Below are 22,035 nucleotides of genomic sequence, written 5' to 3' on the forward strand. Positions count from 1 at the left end.
TCTTTCCTCTTACTGATTATTTGTTCAACACAGAAGAAGAATTGATTTTTCTTACACTGATTGGTCAGCAGTGCTTCGAGACTCTCCGCCCACCTGAGAACCTCCTTTTTAGATGGTCTGAAACACAAAATAATGAACCTCAGACACAATGGATCCAGTTAGCCAAAAGGAACTTCATCACCTTTGGGACCTGTTACAGCTGTTAGTTGGATTTGTTGGCCAATTTAAAACCAAGACGAGCCAATTTGAAACAGACAGAAAACTGAAAGGGGAACTGAATAAATAATCAAATCCAGTTGGAACATGAAGGAACTTAATCTGAAAATCAGAACACAAATGGAAGCAATTGAGTACCGATGAAAACCAGCAGGGACCTGTATGAACCAGCTTGAACAAGAAGATACAAGTTGAAAATGGTTGAAACCACCATGAAAAAAAACACATTTGAGGAAACCTTTAAACTAGCTGAACCAATTGACAGTTGTTTAAGTCTAATTTCTGCAAAGCAAGTTGGAATTAACTGGAAGCAGTAAGGATAACCTTGTGGTAATGAAGATGATCCAGATTCGAACTAACCTGAGATTATAGGAACTAATAGCAACCAGCCAGGAAGTGTTGGAACAATAAGGGATCAAACAAAAGTGTTTCTGCTGGAACTAGTGGAAACCATGATTATATGCAACCAGACCACTTTTAGAATAAGGTTCATGGCAGGTGTTACAGCTTTACGCCTGGGAGGAGGGAACAGCTCTCTTACCTGGTGTTTCTGAGGGCTTTCTCCAGACTGTTGCCCTGGACACAGCCACTGTTTTTTCTTCTCCGTAAAAATGGCAAGCGACTTCGAACATCAGCAGCTCTGAGAAGATAACGTTAAAACTATGTGTCAGGAAGCACAGAGAAGGATAATACCACCTGCAACCCATTGACACTGATTGTTACAAAAAAAATCCATGGGACACCAAGATTATGCTGCACTTACTGATAATAAACAACAAAGTGCAACGTCCGTCATCTATTTAGCCAACAAAGAAGAAATAGGTTGTGCCCAACACATTCAAAGTTTTCTGTGTGTTATTCTTGATGTGACCTGTTGCACATGCTGAGGTGGACAGATGCTGTTTGCTGTATGCATGATTGTGTTGACGGTGTGAGTTTACATGTGTAGATGTGTGTGTACATACAGATTCTTTGTCTTCTTCCGCAGATGTAGGTTTCTGAACTCAGCATCCTAAAAAAAAGAAAAAACCTTATTATTTATAGATGACTCTGTCCTGTTGTGCTTTTTCATCTGCAGTTTTATAACCAGGCAATGATGGTTTCGGCAGATCTCGACTGGTCTTCACTCGTCTGCTGCCTCTATTGGTCTGGGATAGCCTGTACAGATAGTTTTGTTTATTTTTGTCACTGTTCTCTACCTTGGTGCCGTTTAGAAGCAGTATCATGTGCTGCAGAGACCCCCCCTCTTTTGTCAGCTGTTTCTTCAGTGTGTGGATGGAGGGGCGCCTGGGGGCAGGGTCTGTAGCAAGGTCGAGGTCACAGGTTGCAGGACGGGTAAGCCGGTGGATGGTGCTGTCAGATAGGAAGCGGGGCGATCGAGGTTCCCTCATCAAAGACCCCTCAGAGAGAGAGCGACGTAAAACTGACGGATAGAAAAAATACAGAATTTTCCTTTAACTGACATTTTAACATTTTCCAGCTTTTCCGTGATTCCCAAAGAACCGACTAACCTGCAGGTCTGTGAGGGGAGTTAAACTCCTCAGCACCTCCTCCTTCCTCCTCCTCTTCATCATCACTCTCAACTTCTACGTCTTCCTTCATGTTGAAATGGAGGGGACTAAGCAAAAAGCCCCTCCCCCCAAATCCTCCAACATTTTCCGAAGTTTCGGAGGCACTTTCCCCCTCGCCCTGCTGTCGCTCCTCTTCCTCCTCTTCTTCACGCCTCTTCTTCCTCCTCTCTCCCTCCTCTGCCAGTTCTCTCTCCTTCCAAACTGGACTCCTCAGCTTGGAGCAGGAGGGAAGAGGTTGTGGGAGGGGCTGAGTTGTTGTGTGGAAGGCCTTCAGAGGATTTGAGGTGAGGGTGGCGTATGGAGAAAGAGAAGAGAAGGGAGGAGGAGGAGTAGAGGAGGAGGTGAAGGCCGAGCTCATAGGGTAAGAAGACGGAGAAGGAGGTCTGAAGGTATCACAGAAGGAGGAGGAGAAAGGGGAAGAGGGGTTGCGGAGGGGAAGATCAGATGAGTAAGGAGATGAAGGACGATAGAGGAGCTCAGACTGACCAAGAGAGAGGAGGCCAAAGTCTGTGGGAAGATCTGAAAGCTGAGGGGGAGGACAGATGAGGAGGGAGAGAAGAAAGAGGGTTGAAAAGCGAGTGGGAGAATTACAGGTTGAGGGAGAGAAGGAAAAAACAGGATGACATGGATTAAGATCGGAGATGAGGGGTTTGTTTCACGCTGTGTGAGTTCTTTTATAATAATATGTTCCCTACATGGTGAACTTAACAGTACTAAAACAGGCAGATTAAGTCCGTTCAGAGAATCCCCAACGAGTTAACACAGCTAAAGACTTGTTCACACAAAACTTCTGAAATGGTTTGGGGTGAGCTGCATGTGTAAAATCAAACAGCCCATATTTTCACTTTATCCAAAATGTTTCTCCTGCCAGATCCTCATTCTATTTTCAGCATAAAGTCAGAGTGCTGATGTGAGAATGTAACAGGACTTCATCAGGATAATTCACCTGGAGGTTCCTTGAAGGTTCTGGTGACATCAATTCTCTGTGATCAGTGCACAACCATAGGCGGTCTGCCATGCATGTAATTAAACTGCTGCATTGTGTTTTCTGTTTGCAGGTATGTTCTTCTTCTCTCTTTTCTTGATATTATGATTCTGTCAGGCTTAACATAGCATTTATTTAAAGACTAATAATAGTGCAGACTCATAGCAGACTCTTTTGCTGTGTCTCTGTTGTTATTCTTGTTAGTCTCCAGCTGTGAGGTACAAGTGTGAACAACCAGTTCAGGAGGATTTCAGCGGCAGTCTTCCTAAAAATACATTTTTAGAAGTGAATATGTGTAATGTCTGTCTCTTCCTCTACTATGATCATGTCCTACCCATCAGAGTGGTCAGTTTAGAGGTGTCTCTGCAGTACCTGATGGGGGCGTCCGGTGTCAGTGGCAATCAGCTGTAGTTGTATGTTGTCATGGAGACAGAGACTGACCCTGACCTTCTGCTCAATGCTGAAAGCCTCCAGACTGAACAGACAACGCCAGCAGCCCTGAGAGCTCTGCAAGAAGTAGATCTGGAGAGGCTCCGATGGCACTAAACACAAAGAAAGCACACAATAAACCTACACAGTTCAAACATACGCAGAAGTCACGTCTAAGCTTGGCACAAACAGACCTAGTTCTGGGGCATCATCAGACAAGTGCTTTTAAAAAAAAAAAAAATTTACCTGACCTTTCAGTGGAATTCAGACAGGCCACTACAGTATCACACTTACACAACCTGGACAATTTCTTGAATTATATACTGCAGGTACAATTCCCCCAAAAACTGCCAAAAACTGTGAGTGTGTGTGTGTGTGTGTGTGTGTGTGTGTGTGTGTGTGTGTGTGTGTGTGTGTATGTGTGTGTGTGTGTACGTACCCTCTCGTAGCTGCAGAGTGTTTAGGTACACTGGACTCTGTAGGACATTACAACGTCCAGCTTCATCCTCTCTTGTGAACAGCAGCAGGTCACTGTAAATCAGTACTGTCACCTAACACACATACATGCACAGACACACACAGACACATACACACATATACACACACACACACACACGCACAGACTTGTATAGTCAGATGAAACTCTTTAAACTCAACCAATCTTATTCTGAGCGAATATTCCAGAAAATGTGAACATGATTGTGAACTACGTAAATGTTGATTGTACTTTAATGAGTAAAACTTGCCAGCAGAGATTTGACATACTGAGACAAAGGACTCTTGCAAACTCATCTTGTCTTTAGATTAAATCAATTTCATTTTATAACATAAACGTGATAACATGATAAAAGTGAGCTGGATCATGTGACCTTTGGTTGAAAAAAGGTGATTACCAAATCATGCCCTCACTTTTACTGAAACTTAACACAGCAGATTCCCAGAAATGTGTGTGAGTGTGTGTGTGTGTGTGTGTGTGTGTGTGTGCGCGCGTGCGTTTGTGTGTGCGTCTGGGTGTGTGTGTTTGGCTCCGTGTGTGTGTGTGTGTGTGAGCAGTGAAATCCATTATTGTGAATCTGATCCTGGCTCGGCTTTTAGAGGACGTTGAGTCCTTCACATGAAGGATCTTTCGAGAAAAACATATTTACAATATTGTGTTGTAAGAAATCAATATTCATCAGGCAGAAACAGCCACAGACTCTTTAGTGATTACATCTGCAGTAATATTAGCATTGTTGCTCAAGATTCAATACTTAATTCATTGTGTTCTACAGAACTGGTTACTTTGGCAGCAGACTCAGCAAAAAGTGTTCTTCTGCCAATGTCAAGTTATTCAGCTGACTTATTTACCATTTGATCATCAGCTGTGACATGCAGCATATATGTCAATACACTTGTTGGCATTAATATTAGAAGCAATCACAGTATACTGTTGGTATATTTAAATCATGGTTACCTTTGCAGGCAGTAGATCGCTTTGGTGTAGAACCATTTCCTCTGCCATCAGTAAGGTTCTGTCTGGGCTGCACAGATCCAGAGGCTGTGATAACAACAACAACAACAAATGTTAAACAAAAAACAAGAGCACAAATCTGAATGGATACAAGTTTTAAGTTCACGTTTTTTTTAAGTAGTGTTTCAGAATTCTAAAATCGATTTAAGAATACTTAAATGGAAAAGGTTTTTGCTTGTTTGATCTAAAAATTATAAACCTTCTGATTACTTAAAGGTTCTTGGGCAGAATAAAGGTCCTAGCTTGTGTTATATGATAAAAAAGGATTTTGGATGTGGTGATGAGTAAACCTAAATATGAATCTGAGATTACTTCAATGTTCTTGGTGAGAATAACTATAAGAGTCACACATTATCTCAGGGTTCTAGGTTAAGATAAATTAAGGTCCTAGTCTGGGTAATCCAGTACATTTGATACATCATCATTTTGAAATTCTGACCTGGACAAATATGGGGAAGATGAGGGTTTTGGGTGCAAGGGTGACATAGGTCCCATAGGTGGAGCAGGGCAGATGGGATTGGACGATGGTACAGTTCTGGTAGTTGCCATAGTTAGTGGGTGGGGATGATATGGAGGAGGAGGTGGTAGTGGGGGGTGGGGGCAGGGTGGCAGTGCACCCAGAGAACTGTCGCCTTGATGTCCCGGATCGAGGGTCATGCAGGAGGTTTTGACCGTGACCTCTGCTGGGATGAGTCTGGTAGAGACGCCCTGGTGATCGAAAGCACAGGAAATATAATAAGTATATACGATTTTATCTATATTTAATATATTAATAATAGTCAAAGTGGAGGGTCTACATCCAGCATGGTCCACGTACCGATTGTTCCATTCCTGTCGTGATAAACTGGCTGCAGCAGCTAAAAACAGGGCAGAAACAGGGCAAAATGAAACTGAATAAGCAGAATTGTTTGTACATAGCACACTGTAAGATGATAACTTTTTATGTGACTCCTACTTTTTTGGACAAGTATGGGCATCAGGCTCTTGATGTTATTCTCTGAAATATTTTATATATAAGTTGAAAGATTAACGGTTCTTCAACGGGTCATCAAAAAATGTTCTAGATACGGAAACAGAGTGATGTGGCTCAGATGGCAGTTCATAGATCATGTTTCAGCCCAAAAAAGGTGAAACGTCAACTTTAAACAGGTTACAAGTTATGTTCCAGGACAGGAGAATTTGATCAGTTATTTTCCTTTTTCCTATCTCAGGTGAGGATACTTTCCTGCGAAAAGGAAGGTTTTGTATTGGATATTAATGCCTCCGTCATTGTAATTGTTTTTTGCTCGATCATTTTAACTAGTTCATCAACTTACATGAAACTTTACTGTTGCCAAGAAACCCAAATATTCTCCTGCACCTTGTGTCCATGGTTACCACAGAACAGCTACTTGGTTTTGTGTAATTTGCGTGTATGTTTTAAATGTTTGTCAACCAGGGAAATTAGAGTCTCTGTATCAGAGTGATTAATAAAACTGAGTGATGCACATTAAAAAGTCCCAGTGAAGTTGATAACTCATGAAATGCCTATTGTCTAATCTAATATAACAAATGTTGCACAACAGAAGTAAAAACGTAAGACCACAGAACATCAATTATCAAAACAGGCAGGTGAGAAACTTTCGCATTCAGAGGTAAGCAGCATGCCTTCTCTGACTCACCTGTCCTCCTTGATTCACAGGCGATAGTATGATGTAATTATCGCCATTTGATGATGTCACACGGGTGCCCTTGAGTGTTGTGGTGTGAGGTGAGTACTCGGTCAACTCCTGTTCTTCTGCCTCCTCTTCCTCCTCCTCACGGTTCTCCTTCCTGTCCCTCCATAGTGAACCCAAAGCCCCAAAACTAGACCTGACTCCAAACCCCTGGCCTCGTCTTCGGCCACGTTTACTATTAGCAGGGTGAGCGAGTAGCTTCCTGTCTGATGTCTGGAATGGAGAAAGAGAAGACATATTAGCATTAGCTTAGCATTTACACTGCTACCCTGCTGTACTTAAGAAGAATGATGGCATGTGACAGCAAAGACAGCCAGTAGCAGGCTACAGTGTAGAAAGTAATGCCATTGACTGGCAAAAGACAGTAAAGAAGATAGGCCTACTTAAGGTAAAAGAACAAAAGTGGAAAACAATTGTTTGACCTATTAAATGCCCGTGTCAGACTTACGTTATTGTGTGATGGTTGGTGGAGCAGCGATTCACAGCCAGATCTCAGTTCAGGTAAACCTCTCCACACCACCATAATGATCTGAGACTGACAACTCCTAAAACAAACAGACAGAGACAGAGGGACGGACAGACAGATTTTGAAAGTTGATCCAAAGAATGAAATTAAATTCTCAGAAAAAATAAATTTGTTTAGAGAAGAATTATTTGTTTTAATATTGTTTTAAATATACTGTACATATTTTCCTCATACAGTGTATGTGTTTGAATGTATACATGAAATGTATGATACAGCAGGAAACAAGCTGCATGTTTACCTCACTGCATATTCACACTGACCCATTTGGTGCAGTTAAAGTTAAAAAGACTTGAAAATAGTGGGGGGAAAAAAACAACTCAACAGGAAGAATGTGTTTGAGGTGGCAAGTTACCTGATGGCATGGGCCACATCAGCACACTTCCAGGTCTCTACAGGAAGTCCATTCAGTTGTAAGACCGAATCTCCCTGACGAAGACCAGACTGATGAGCTGGACCTCCTGTGAACATACACAGCAAATGAAAGGAGACTCCTCGTCTGGAGCTTCAAACATTTTAGACAATGTTAAGATCACATGCCTGTGTTTCAGTTTAACTTGGACATTTTTCAGAGTTTATCCTTTATTTAATGATAAATGCACGTTGTTTTAAGTGTGAGTTTAAATGTGTTTGTTTAAAGTACATTTCAGGTACATGCTCAGTTGGCAGTTTATGGATGTTTGAGACGTGTTATAATTGAGTTACTACAGTATTTTAGGTTTCCTGTGTTTCTTTTATGTATGTTTCAAGTGTATACATGTTCAGATGTGTTTCTGACGTGTGTTTCAAATGCACGTTTCTGAAATGTGGTTGTTTCCTGTCTGTGCTTTGCAGATCTCTGCAATTGGAGTCTTTGCTTTGGAGATGTACAGTATATTTCTCAGGTGTGTTTTTTGTTATGTTCAGTTTTGTGCATTTTTTTTTAAACTCTGTGTGTACCAGGTGCTTCTGTTAAAAAAAAATTCTCACCGGGGTCGACAGCCTGGACTCTGACTGGACAGTCGGAACAAATAGTGAATCCAAAGCCATCTTTTCCACGAACTACGTTAACCTGGAGAAACAGTACACGCCTTCAGCTCATAGTATAGATACATACATACAATATACACAATCATAATATACTTGTAGTATGCATACCAAAGTGTTAATATTTTTAATATGCAGTCACATATTCTGTGGCTGCCAACATTTGCCTCATTGATGTCACATTACTCAAATTATATCTCATGCATTCAAAAGGATGAACATCTTTTCATGTTTAAAACAAGATGTTCCCTCTAACCCAACCATCACAATAAACTGAACATGTGGAGACTGTAAAACAAGACACTTATTAGCTTGACACAACTACATTAAATCTATGAATGTGAAACCTTCTCAATTTCAGGTATTGTTTTCTCCACGTTAGACCTCTATTCACTTTTTATTTAACAAAGACACACCTGCTAAATGAGAACACATTAGAAAACACAAATTGAATTAAATAAAGAAATAAAATTACCTGATTGTAAAGTATCAGTTACAACTCTAGACACAATACGATAAGGGCCTTTAAAAGCCCTGCATAATTGGCCTCCAACCATCAATGCTAATAATCAATAAATCATTCAAATATTTGATTCCTAATAACCATCGAGACTGCTTCTCCTTCTCAGATTCTGTCATCCAAGTCACTTTAAAACTCTGAGGAGGATTCTTAAAAGCCCAAAAGGATAAACATTGTCAAATGACACTCCTGCTCACCCTGAAACATCCAATCTCAGGCCAGAAACACACAATTGGATTCTGCCACCATAATTTTATTTCAGGACTGTGAATTAAAGCTCAGGACTGTGTGACCTAATTAATTCCACTTTCTTACTGGTAAGGCAAGTTTATTTATAGCACATTTCAACAACAAGGCAATTTAAAGTGCTTTTTTTCACTGGTACACATCACATTTTAATCTTACATTAGATGGTTTTCTTTATCATGATCTAAACACTTAATATGTAAAGAATGATTTTTGACTCCTGATAGGCATGCTGTGTCTTTTCAAATCTATGAATCTGTTTGTAGTTCTGTCATTTCCTGTGTTGTAGAGTAGCTTACAGACTGAGTGGGGTGCTGTTTCAGGACTCTGCTGGTCTTCACTCATGTTGACAGAGGTGCAATGTTTCTGTCATGACCAGAGTGAAGGTCTGTCTGGGTCCCAGTCTCCGAGCTGTTTCCATGACTGTGTAAACAGCGTCAGACCGGAGGAAAGGTCGACTCACTCTGAGAGTTTTCTCCGCACAAAGGGACTTAAATGTCCCTGGGTTCAGACTGACAGGATAATATTAAAACTCCTGAGGTAAAGGGAGGGGAGTCTGTTTAAAGAGGTATGAGACTCTCAATGTTTGTGTTTCTCTGAGAATCAGTCAGACACACATGTTCAAGTGTGATGGACTAAAAAACACCTCAGGATGAGCTCACTGTGACATCATCAGGCCACTGAGAACATCAGAACTGTTAACCTGAGGTTTACTTTTATTACCTATGTCAGTGTCACTGTTCTAGTCATGCAGCAACTTGGCTTTGGAAAACCAAACTCAAAAAATTCCCAATTTACTTGAAATTCAGGCAGCATTAACACTGTGGGCAAAAGTGAACTGAATCTGATTTTTTTTCTTGTGTGTTACTAAGGTCTGACGGTGTGTACGGCCCAAGAGATCATACATGGATCCGAATTGGATACAAGTCAGATCTTTTGCAACATGACCTCCGTTTGACCAGCGAGGTCTAAATGCATGCAGCTTTGACGTCAATCACTACATAAGAAACAAGGGGGGTTTATATGACCAACTGTTTTCAACAAACCCAAGCTTTCAAAACCAAGGACAAGTCTACTGCCAGGAGATCATCATATTTTATAAACTCAAGGCAAACTGTGAAATTAAAAAAACAACACATAATGCAAAATAAATACACAGCTGCAGGAAAGAATAAGAAAAATAAAATCTTACTATATCAAGTGAAGATTGGAGTAATAAGTAAGTTTCTCTCCTTAAATGAATTATTTATCATATGTGGTGTGTTTTACAGATCCGATTATATACAACTTGCTTATCTTAAATAAGGATAATGAAAATGTGGATGAAAGCAGTCTGTATGCTTAATTTGATATCAAACATAGAAAGCTTCAGTGCTTTGTTTAAGTCTCTGCTGCAAGATAATAACTGTAAAGCATTAATAATATTGCCTTTTTCACGATCAACACAAACAGGGAAACACAACACGTCTGTCTCCCTTCCCCTCTCATGAACAGCTCACAGAGCTCCAGTTTTAATCTCCACATGGCATCCTTTGTGTCGAGAGATCTTATTGGTCAGTAAACTAAGTCTGATGCAGATTGATTTCTTAATTTGAACATTATCCCGAACATAACCAGTTGTGAAAATATGATCAGCATAATCTTTAGTTTCCATGTCCTGTTACACTTCCTTGTTTCTAGTTCATTTCCCCACACCCCAAACCTTTTTCTATTCACACTTCACTTTCCTTGTGCCTCTGCAAAGTCCTGGTCCTGATTCCAAGTAATGGTTCATTTTCCTTGTCCCATTTCAGTTTTCTTATTCCAGTCTAGTTGCTCTGGTCCCATTCCCCTGTCTCAGTTTAGTTTTGCTCTTAATGGATTGCGGCCCTGATCTGGTGTCCTAGTATTTGTATATCCCAGGTCAGTTTCCTTCGTATCTTAAATGTTCCTTCCTTGTATCAGTTTCCTTGCCCTGATCCAGTTTCTATGTCTCTTTTCAGTTTTGGGTCCAAGCTCAGTATGTTCTGGGTAATTCTACTTAATCAATTTCTTAGATCTCTTCAGTCTTGGTTTAATATCTCATTCCAGTTTAGTTTTCTGGTCCCGGTTTTGATTCTTGATCCTTATCCAGTTTCCATGTTCTGTTTCAGTTTCCTGCATCCCGTTACCCGTCCTGTACTCTGTAAAGTTTGTATTGTCACATTTTAATTCACTTCCTGTGCACTGTCTTGGTCCGTCTTATATTTCTACTTCCCACATTGGTATCCCAGGCCTTGGTTCAGTTTATTGGATCTAGCTCAGCTTCCAGATTCTGGTACATTGTATTTGTCCCCAGTTCAGTTCTCTTCCACATTCAGTTTACTGTTCTTTGTCATTTTCATGCCTCCCGTCAAAATGTATGATTCACATTAAGAATTCCGTAGTTTCCTTTTTATATCCAGATTAAGTTTCCTGTTCCCTGGTGACCCCGGTGAAGTAATCTGTTTCTGGATCAGTTTCTCAGCTTCCATTTAGTTTTAACCAATCACTGAATTAATCAGGTGATGTCATGAGAACATGGGCCAATAAGGGGACAATTCTTCCAAACAAAATGGTACTGAAGAGTTAAACTGCAGGAGTCGTTCTGTTTAAACAGCTTAGAGTTTGTGTAGTGATGGACAACATGGAGGAACTCTGCTTGTTTAAATACACACTGTAACACACAGACATATACTCTCTCTTTCATGGCTGTCAGATGCGGTATTTCAGTTAAATCATTCAGATTTAATCTTTGTGTGAATTATTGATCAACCTGTCACAAACACACGCCAACACATATGAAGTGCAGCTGTAATAAACATGAACATATTAAACATTTATCTGACCTGCTGGACTGGAAACACACACGTGCATGCGCATACACTTTTCCGGGAAAAGACAAACAGCCAGCAATGACATCAAACTGTGCAGCCAATCAGAAGGGATTCTTGTTTCTGGCTATTTTTTTTTGTTTGCTCATAAATTGTGGTTTGGTATTAGTCCTTCAGATTACAAACCTGTCAGATTAGATGTCATTTGAAATGCTGCCAATTTAAGAATATTTTAGCCGGGGGGAACCAAGAGAAAAATTAATGTAATGAAATCTCTGGAATGACGAAACTATAATAATCTCCTCTGCTCTAAGAACAAACTCCTCTACTGATCTCTAAAAGTGATTGTGGTTACTAATAGAAAAGACACAGGAAGATATCCTCTCTGTATGTCTCAGGCTGCTTTGTTAATTACCTCAGAAAGACAAAGAGGAGGCTTATGTCAAACAGACTCTAACATATGCACACCTTCTGCAGACAGTGAAGTTTTCATTCCACACAATTTTCCATTACAAATCAGAAAAAAAAAAACACATAAAGTTTAGTTTAAGGGTTCAAATGAACAATTAGACCCAGACCTGGGGCAGGTTTTGTCCGATGCAGTCTCGACACAGACGATGGATTGTGTGCATTGCAGCAGTTCTTGTTAGTTCAGATCCTGCAGCTCAATTGATCCATCTTCTCCTCCAACAGGGCCCAAACAGTCGAGAGCAAGACTTACCAACGTCTAATCCAATTCCAAGAGTGATGTCCAATCTAAATCGTGTTTTATAAAGCCAGATCCAGGTCTAAACAAAGTTCAGACCTACTGATGCAAGAGTTTGGCAGAATCAGTGTCAGGTCCAAATCACATCTGACTTGGTACCAGAGTAAACAAGCCCAAATTTCCCATCTAAAACTATATTCAACCCACTTCCAAAAGATCCAGGTGGATCAACGGGTAAGAGGTTCAACTACTGGATGTTACAGAGCAGAGTGTGTGAGTGTGTGTCTGTTTGTGTGTCTGTGTGTGTGTGTGTGTGTGTGTGTGTGTGTGTGTGTCTGTGTGTGTGTGTGTGTGTGTGTGTGTGTGTGGGAACTAGCAGAAGAAGAATAGCAGGAAACACACACACACACTCACTCAGACTCTCAAAAACACTGGATGTATCCCTGCGATAAGACACACACTTCCTGAACACTCACATACATCACACACACACAAACACATACACCCCTCCCCCCCGTGTGAACACTGCCATTCAGAATCAGATGGACAAGTCCTTCCCAACAGCAGGATCATACTCTGGATTAGAGGACCAATGACTGCTGCTGGTTTCATCTGGTCAAAGGGAACACTAACATGTGAGATAGTTACTCATCTCATGTGCAGGACCATGAAGCTGTTTCCTGCTACTGTCAACCAGTCTGTTTGTACATTCAACAGTGAAAATTAAAACATCCGCAGATATCACCCACCACATTTGTCTAATGCAACCAATATACCTATCAATGCATGTAAAACTGAAATTTGAATATTGAACCTTATTCAAAAAGATTATTTATGACGTTATGGTTATGTTATTAAGACAACATTTCCTATGAAGACTTAATGTTTGGAAGAATATTGAATTGCCCTTTGTGATATCGCTCCTTGTTCATGTAATAAAGTCATCATTGTGGATAATTTAACATAAGTAGTGATTGCAGCAATAGCATTATCCATTGCTTTGTACATAAAGATGTTAGAGGCTCAGTTCAGGAAACATCATTTTGTTCAGGGTAAATTTGGGTTCAGATCAAGGTTATTGCTGTAAGAGTCCTCACAAATGTAACGGCACAGGTTGTGTGTTGTGTATATATTGTGTGAAGAGCAAAAGCAGCATCACTCTATAATTCATCACATGTGAATGTTTGATGAGTCTTTAAAGAAAAAACAGGCACAGAGTGTTTCTGATGATTTTATCTCCCATCTGAGTTGTACTTTATAATGCTAGCATGTGAGGTTGTTAGAAGGATAGCTGATTGACAGTCCTTTTTTCACACATTCCTAAAAAATGTTACAAAAAGCAGATTGACTCCACTTTCAAGTAATTCCCTACTTAAAGTCCGGGAGTGAGATTAATAATTATTTTTTTCGGAAATTACAGATAATCTCAAATTCTGAGTCAAGTCTAACAAGGCCTTGGATAGGGAAAGGTTAATTCATAAACATCAAATGTCTAAAATAAATAAATGCATGAAGAGCCTGGTTGGATTTTGGTATTGAATAACAAAATATAAGTTATGCAAGTCCCAGGACAAGACTTAGAAGTTTCAAATCGATAGACAAGGTCAACAAATTTGGGTCTAACTAGTCTAAAGTCCAACAAATCCCAGAACCCGACAATACATCTTAAGTCTATTCAGTCAAGTCCTACATCAGGAACAAAAGGTCCAAAGTAGACAAGTTGACAATTAAATCAACTTTCATATCATGAGTCTAAAATCAAGTCCTAAGTCAAGATCATTGCGGCAAAAGAAAGGTCAGTCCAAATTAAGTTCTGACAAGAATTCCATGTAAAGATTGATGAACTACTTTTTTTTTGCAGGGATTGGTTAGGTTGCAATATTAACTAGTCCAGTCAAGAACATCTGACGTAACAATGATTGTCTTTGTGCAGTCATATGTTAAAATGTGTATTATTTAAAGGTGGCTCAGGACTTACCGTCAATCGTTGGATGCTGCTTCTGTCTCTGGAGGTCTGGTGTTGGTTTGTGTTGCTGTACAGAGAGGACAGGTAGCTGGAGTTATCGTTTGCATTGGCCGGTCTCGGTCTGGAGCTGTAGTTGACATTGATGGTGTCTAGGCTGTGGTTTGTCAGGTCTTTAAGTCCCTTGGTTGAATTGGTGGTGGTGGTGGTGGTGTAGCTTGACAGGCTGGTAGCAGTTGTGGTGGTTGTAATGCAGTTCAGATCTGTATCTTGAGCTGAGTCTGGAGTCTTTCTGAGGTCTCCTGGAAGTAGATAACCACCATCATCATCACCGTTACCTGCAGAATCATCCCAGGACCAGGCAGTGTTCTTCCAGAACATACTGACTGTCCTCCAACCAGACCAGATTGTGACAGACAGGGCCAATTGGAGCAGACCAGATCACTTCGAAAGCTAGTTCTGTATCACAAGCAAATCTGCAGCTGAGAAAAAAAGAAAAGCACTTACGCAGAGTTCCCTGAAGTGATCTTTAAGTAAAAAAAGAGGCAAAAATAGTATTGGCCCGTCTGAAAGACAATCAGATACTCAAGCGACCGTTCAGATCCCAACAAACCAGAACTCACAGCCAATGTTTGAACTTCTAATCTCAGTGCATCATAGTCCATATATCAGGATTCAACTCTGCTGGACTAACTAGAAACCACTTCCATTTTTAGCAGGATACTCCTTTGAGAAAGGTCTGGATCGTTGGTCATATAAGTCCCGGGTGATAGAGTAAAACCACAGTACGAGCACTGCTGACTTGGCTTCTGTCTGATGATACTCCTGACAGTCCCTCTGATACTACGAGAACTCCAGCTACAACAAACACACATAAAAGCGTCTTTTTCCTCTGCTCGTCTTTTGTCCCGTCTCCCTCTCTATGATCATCCAGGGCGAACGAGTGTCAGATCTCAGTGTGATGTCAGAGAGCCAGGGAGAGCAAGAGAGGGTTTATTCTGTTGGGAGGGGTAAATGGAGATAGATGGAGTCAAGAGAGAGAGCAAGGGGGAGGTTGAGAGATATAGGGACAGAGGTATTGTGAGGGTCACATGGTTACTGTGCAGCTTCTCATCACCATGGTTACCATGTGGACCCCTGGGGAGAGAGAAAGAGAGTAAGAGAGCAGGAGTCAGTTTTAATCTATATCTACTCCTGCTCACTCGACCCTCTTTCCCCATCGCACTAAAAATAGCCTCGAAAAAAACGTATAGTTTCCCATATGGGACGCAGTCTGTGTGTGTGTGTGTGTGGGGGGGGGGGGGGGGGGGGGTGGATGTCAGAGCTAATAAAGCTAACATGTCAGTCCATGTGTGTCAACAGCCGAACAGGCTATGAGCCGAACATATCACAGACTTAATGTGTTTAGATCATGTTGATATAAACTCACTGATCAATACTGTTGTCTGCTCAGTTTGACAAATTTTTCTCAAATTGTTTGCAATTATTCAGAGTAATAAAATCAAATAGGAAGGCAGAGTCTCTGTTCCTAATGTGTTGCTCATCAAAAATCCTAAAAAATCATTACAGAAAAGCTTTTTGTTTCACACAAGAATACTTATGTTAGCAGCATTGAAAACTGTGCTTGATTACCAAGGGAATAGTACAGCGTTAGTTTTGGCATTGCTACTAGCTACTCTTGGAGTATGTATTATGCTAGCTGCGCTAATTTCTGCTCTTTCTCAGTGGAATATGTGGCCTACCATGTTTGCAGTTGGCACTGTTATGCTAGCTACTGCAAGCTAATGTTGTTCATGTAAGGCTTACATTGTAAGCTGTTAAAACTACTTCTAGCTGCTGTTTCTCATCAGTATGTAATTTCTTTAGCTCTAGACGTATTGCTGTTTGTTATTGGATTCTCATGAAAAAAACAAAAGTTGCTCCTAGCTGCTGTCTCTAACTTGAAGAAGTAACTTTAAAGTAAGCGGTTGGGATTATGGAGTTGTTAATGTTCACCTTTAAACATTAATTGGACTAAGATGTTATTTCAAAATGTCAATGATTTTTTAAGATATCTGTTTGTCACAGATCTTAACTCACCACAGTGGGTTGGTACATCCACATTCTCTTGGCCCCTTATTGGTTTGTTTCGTTGTGATGTCACTCTTAGATGTTTGCTCTGTCCAAACTCCTCCCCCAACAGGTAGAACCAACCAGCAACAGGCTGCAAGCACATACAATTATTTTTTCTTTTTTTTAAAATTTATTTCTGTTCAAAAATTGATCTATGGCACACTCTTCTAAACATAATAATGTCTTATGTTGGTCTATTTAAGGAACTTGGCTTGCACACTGGATGAGACTGTAAAGGCAAATCTTGTCCATCATTTGATTATTCATCTCCAAACGACAACAACCTTCATTGCAAAAATAATGATGCAACTCAGGCAGGGCTTTGTGTTTGTACTATTAAACCTATTCTATTTGTCAAAAGTTACAAAGCTATACTGTAACCACAATTATATCAGCTAGAAAAAAACGTTATCATGCAAATAAATGATAGTTATTTATGCATAAAAATGAAGTTTTCACAATTTTCTGAAAGGCACTAAGTTGATTGAGGTCATGTTTACATTAAGAAGATTGTTGCTGTAATCTGTGAGTTGTCTTTTACTTAGGGTTGTTTGGGACTTATCACTTTGTTAGTCTCATTCAAAACAAAGACTTTAAATACTATCTTCGATCACTTCAGCATACTTACTCCACATGGCATCCTTTGTGTCTATTGAATGTGATTAATTATTAATGAACATTTCCCTCAGTTACTACACTCCTGTTTCAGAAAGATGGGGACAGAATCATTATTGATTTCCTTTTTATACAAACAAACTATTCTGCTTCCCTGTCTGTAAAGTATTGCTCATTTAGAGTGGTGTTGACCAATGTCCATGATATACATGCATCATATATATACATATTCAAATTTGAAAGTCGGAGAGGTGAAGCAATTTTATGCTATATTTTCTGAGCTAAATACACAAAATTTATTCAAAAGAAAAATGTGTCTACGGACAAAGTTTGTGGCTAGAAAACTACCAGTGTTACAGTTTCACTGGCCACCAAAACGTCTTGTTTAGCATCTTATCTTCAAACAGCGTTACAGCAACCACGTTTTCCTCTGAGGACAGTTTTTGTACAGTTGTGAATATATACCACAGAATCTGAACACTGCTCCAACTTTCTCATTTCTCTACCAAAACTATATTGTGCACCTTTAATTTGCTGATCTGAGAGCCGTGCCTGAAACATAGCATTTTATATAAGAGTTACAAGTTGAATATTTTGAACTTACCTTAGAAGAGGAGACAAGAGAGCCAATCCCAAAGCTCATACAGCCAATCAGCTGTCTGCACCTGTGAGAAGACACAGAAAAGAAGAAATGTCAACAAAAGGTACATATGATTATAAGACTAATGAACTACAACTCCTAAAAGTCTTGGCCACTTGGGTGTTACAATGATCCCAATATTGAGTCCACAGGTTGTCACCGGACAACTTCAACTAAACTAACTTAAAATTAGTCTTATGAAGCTACAAAGAATATATTTGAATACTAATTTCCTTTAGCTGCCCTGTTCTATCAGGTTCATTCACTGTACCAGCTACTATATACACATCTGGAGAGAAGGTGGAGTCATGTCCATCTACATACACAGTTACGTGAGGTCAGTGAGGAATGATCGGGGCTTCAGATGATCTGATGTCATAACTGACCTGCTGAACACCGAAACCAACAATCTGCTCCTGATGACGTCATTACTGGTAAACCTGAAAAACACAAACACCAACACAAAACAACAAACTGGGTAAACACAGAGAGAAAACTTATAACATTAAGTCCACATCTTTCACTCTATCAAAGCTTATTGACACACAAATGCATAATACTGACAGAGAGAGATTTGACATGGGCCTGTGACACTCACTTCCAGCTCACTGCTTTTTTCAAGGTTCCACTTTATCAGCTTTGAATAATTTCAATTATCATCACTCAATTAAATCTTTATGTTTTAAATATTTGCCCTATTGTATATGCAGCCCTTAAAGTAGTTCACCTTCTGTCTAAAACAAGCCAATCTACTGTAACTACTGTCCTTTTAAGGTGCCCTTCCCTCCTTCTAAAAAGCCTTTCTACTGATTAACTATCTCTTATATGCCTGTAAAGAGGAAAGAGCAACAGCAACAAGCAGCAGTTGGAGTAAAACTAATGAAAGTTAAATATCTTCATCTATTAAAGCCATATGCACTAACATTTTGTCAAAGAGTATGTTGGTTCAAGTTTTTTGGTCTTTCATGATTTTTTAAAGCTATATTTACTGTGAAACACAGAAAGGTCAAACTGTTTTTTTTTATTCAAAATGTTCTTCTTTTCTTTTTTTCCCCATTTAATGCAAAGAAAGACAATTTTACAGTTTTATTTTTAATCATACAGATGATAACACCCCAGCGTCGCTTGGTATAGATGTAGAGACAAAGATAAGTACAGTGAGTCATTGAAACTGTTGCACAGTTCTGTTACATTCCTAAGAGACTGACCTAATTAGTCAAAAAGGCATAATTAATAAGGTGTAATTAAGCAAAGATTTAGACGTATTTCTATCTTAAAGAGACACTATCTAATTTTTAGGACATTACTTCTAGTCTGGGTAATTTCGCTAAAGCACAATATGTAATTTTTGTCTGTTAAATCAAGTGTTTCAGGTCTTTTTTCAAGACAATTATAAGGGATTGGGGGTTGGTTTCTTTTAATTGAAAATATTATTTCTTTATTTTGTATGTGCAAAATCTTTTATTTGCATGTTTTTTTAACCAATACCTTTTTTTTTTTTAATGTTTCTTTATTTTCACTTAGCATCTCTATTATGCAAAATCAGGGTGAACAATGTAAATTAATAAGATAAATACAAAGAGGTGTGTATGTCTTTGAGTGTGTGTGTGTGTGTGTGTGTGTGTGTGTGTGTGTGCGTGCGTGTGTGTGTGTCTCACAGTATTAGGCTGTGGTTGTATTCTGGGTTCTTGTTGTTCCAGACTGTTTGAGTTTTCATCTTGGAGCTGCAGTCAATGTTTGGGGTCACCACCAGCTACAGTCAAATCCACACATACACACAAGACAAACACACAAACACACACTCACACACACACACACACACACAAACACATGTGCGCACACACACACACAAACAAACACACAACACACACACACACACACACACACACACACACACACACACACACACACACGTGCACACACACAAGACAAAGTATTAAATCAAATCTGGTTAATAATAGCTCTATTAAAAGGCAGGTTATCACAGGCTCCGATCTCATTCTGAGAACTTGACATCTCGATATCATCATCATTTCTTACCTTGACATAGGAGTCACACGACTGCTGAGATTTTCCCATTAGCCCCCTTGCTTCATGGACTGCAGAGAGATAGAACATAACACCCCTTTATCGGTACGAACACAGGAGACAGACAAACTGACAGAAGAAGGATTGACTGACTAGAAACCCACTGTTTTAATAACATGTGACAAAGAAATGTATGAAGTCATAGAGGGGGAAGAAGGCACTATTGGCTGACCAGTTCAGGAGGAACTACAAACACTCATCTGTTGTTAGACGGGTCACTAATCAAAGAATATTAGATCCTCAAGTAAGATCCAGTCTCACCAATAAGACTCTGCTGCCTTCTGCTGGTTGACTCATGAACAACTTGCTGATCCTTATATTTATGAGCCTCTGATGCTATCAAGTGTTGATATTATTTAACACAAATGTTGTGTAATATTGTTGAGAAGCTATTGGATATTTAATGGGCAATAAAAATTCCTCAGTTCTGCGAACTGTTGTACATCTTACACAAAAGCTCTCGTCTGATTGGCTGTTGCATCACTTACTGTAAATTTTGAGCTTCCCTGCCTCTGGAGTGATTGACAATCGCAGCTGACCTGTAGAGAAAGAGAGACCAATCGATTATATTTAATTAAAAAACTGATCAGGATCAATGTATTTATTTATCTTACCTCTATGTCTGAACAAAGATGGGTGGATCTTTCTCCTCTTTCTGGCCCGAGTCTCAGTTGCCCCGCCAGACTTGGACCTGATCCTTTGTGGAGCCACCTCTCCCCTGTTCAACTCTTGATTCTGGTCTTTCTCAGACCTCCTGCTCATGGCCTCTGGGAACTGATGTAAGACCAGACCTGCTGTAGACCTGGACCTGAACTGGCTCAGGACAGATCAAAATGGATCAATAGGAAGCTCCAAAACAGGATTAGACAAAGACGCTGTCTATTTCATATGTTGTGTATGTGTGTTTGTGTGTGTGTGTGTGTGTGTGTGTGTGTGTGTGTGTGTGTGTGTGTGTGTGTGTGTATGTGTGTGTGTGAGTGTGTGTGTGAGTGTGTGTGTGTGTGTGTGTGTGTGTGTGTGAGTGTGTGTGTGTGTGAGCGCATGTTTGAGCCTGAGTTTGCATTGGCACGCATCTTTCACGCATGCAGTTCAACAAAAATCCATTTTCAAGTATATGCCCCAGAATTCTTCAAAGTTCCAGTTCACACTTGTCCCTCACAGCCTAAACTTAGTCCTGTTCGATGAGGGGTAATGTGGGGGTTGGCAGGAAAAGACCCACGTTACCCACGTTTGTGCAGACGAAGCAATGTAGAGATCAGCTATGATGAATGTTTTTGCATTAGTATAATTGCTATTTGTTATTGGAAATATTTACAGTAACAATACAAAGGTGGGAATTATATAGGCAAGTAGGCAGAAAACACTAAATAAAAGGGATTCGTTAAGTGGCATAAACTGTTTGAATTGCCCCCTAGGGACAAATAAAGTTTTTTGGATTGAAAAATAAACCCCAAATTGCCTCTGACACAAAAACACTGTCTTTTGGCTGCTACTAACAGGTGTTTAAGGTTGAGCTTATTGTTTGCTTTTGTTCACTTTACACACCAGCATCGACATTTTTTTTTTTTTCAAACTCTATTTGAATGCCGCACAGGCAGTCGACCACGGGGGTGGTGACTTGCATGCACCCTGACCGAGCAATTCAGGCTTGGGTTTTTTGCCCAAGGATGTTGCTCGTGGGAGCTGGGGATCGAGCCCTTGACCTTCCGGTTTGGGAGACGACGGCTCTACCCACTGACCCACAGCCGCCCCGTCTTTTAGCCATAAAAGACAGAGTCGGTTGCTGTTCTACCTACATCAGCCCTCAAAAAGAGTTTTTCTTGAACATTATCTTGTAACCTGTAAAACATCAAAGTCTTCCCCCACTCCGTCGTAGAGAATATTACCTGATGCATTCTCAAAAAATTAACTAACGGGCTGGCAGGAAAACTTTCACCCTGAAAATCTTCAAGAGTTTTGTGTAAGAGTGAAAATCATTTTGTGGATTGTGTTTGTGGTCAAGTCTGTGTGGACTAATCTGTTTAAATTGGTGCTGTTTTCTCCAACTGACCTGGGTCCGTCTCCTCTGGTCCAGCTGGGTCTCAGTGCATTCTGGACCAGCCTGGTAACCTTTATCCAATTTAGGCCCTCTGAGCTCTGCAGTCCCGACTGAAGTTTTGATCCTAGTCTTCCTGATTCGGGCCACTTTGATTTCAGGTCTGCAGGACTGGGTGACCACTCCTGACATGAATCCAGACCCAATTGCAGATCCAGTCTTGACCTTGGTCCGAGTTTGTGATCCAGACTGTGGAAACCTGCAGAATTAAAATGTTGTAATTTGGTTTTTGATCAATCATCGG

The 22,035-nt window shown here is 40.1% G+C and overlaps 1 protein-coding gene across 1 annotated transcript in view; it reads right to left on the minus strand.

The window, feature by feature from the left end:
- LOC306841651 (regulator of G-protein signaling 3-like) overlaps nucleotides 1-22,035 on the minus strand; it is a 33,220-nt gene that overhangs the window by 1,577 nt on the left and 9,608 nt on the right. The window contains exons 3-25 of the mRNA XM_079371598.1: nucleotides 21,747-21,990; nucleotides 20,311-20,509; nucleotides 20,185-20,235; nucleotides 19,649-19,707; nucleotides 19,267-19,361; nucleotides 17,995-18,048; nucleotides 17,573-17,633; nucleotides 16,321-16,444; nucleotides 14,257-14,543; nucleotides 7,919-8,000; nucleotides 7,305-7,410; nucleotides 6,875-6,971; nucleotides 6,373-6,639; nucleotides 5,529-5,568; nucleotides 5,151-5,419; nucleotides 4,655-4,738; nucleotides 3,641-3,752; nucleotides 3,145-3,314; nucleotides 1,728-2,313; nucleotides 1,416-1,639; nucleotides 1,182-1,228; nucleotides 758-856; nucleotides 56-117 (exon numbers count right to left, since the gene is read on the minus strand). Of these exons, the coding sequence (XP_079227724.1) occupies nucleotides 56-117; nucleotides 758-856; nucleotides 1,182-1,228; nucleotides 1,416-1,639; nucleotides 1,728-2,313; nucleotides 3,145-3,314; nucleotides 3,641-3,752; nucleotides 4,655-4,738; nucleotides 5,151-5,419; nucleotides 5,529-5,568; nucleotides 6,373-6,639; nucleotides 6,875-6,971; nucleotides 7,305-7,410; nucleotides 7,919-8,000; nucleotides 14,257-14,543; nucleotides 16,321-16,444; nucleotides 17,573-17,633; nucleotides 17,995-18,048; nucleotides 19,267-19,361; nucleotides 19,649-19,707; nucleotides 20,185-20,235; nucleotides 20,311-20,509; nucleotides 21,747-21,990 (3,419 nt within the window). The remainder of the gene's footprint in view (nucleotides 1-55; nucleotides 118-757; nucleotides 857-1,181; nucleotides 1,229-1,415; nucleotides 1,640-1,727; nucleotides 2,314-3,144; nucleotides 3,315-3,640; nucleotides 3,753-4,654; nucleotides 4,739-5,150; nucleotides 5,420-5,528; nucleotides 5,569-6,372; nucleotides 6,640-6,874; nucleotides 6,972-7,304; nucleotides 7,411-7,918; nucleotides 8,001-14,256; nucleotides 14,544-16,320; nucleotides 16,445-17,572; nucleotides 17,634-17,994; nucleotides 18,049-19,266; nucleotides 19,362-19,648; nucleotides 19,708-20,184; nucleotides 20,236-20,310; nucleotides 20,510-21,746; nucleotides 21,991-22,035) is intronic.

This window comes from Symphodus melops, assembly GCF_947650265.1.
Source record: "Symphodus melops genome assembly, chromosome: 1".
In the NCBI taxonomy this organism is placed as follows: Eukaryota; Metazoa; Chordata; class Actinopteri; order Labriformes; family Labridae; genus Symphodus; species Symphodus melops.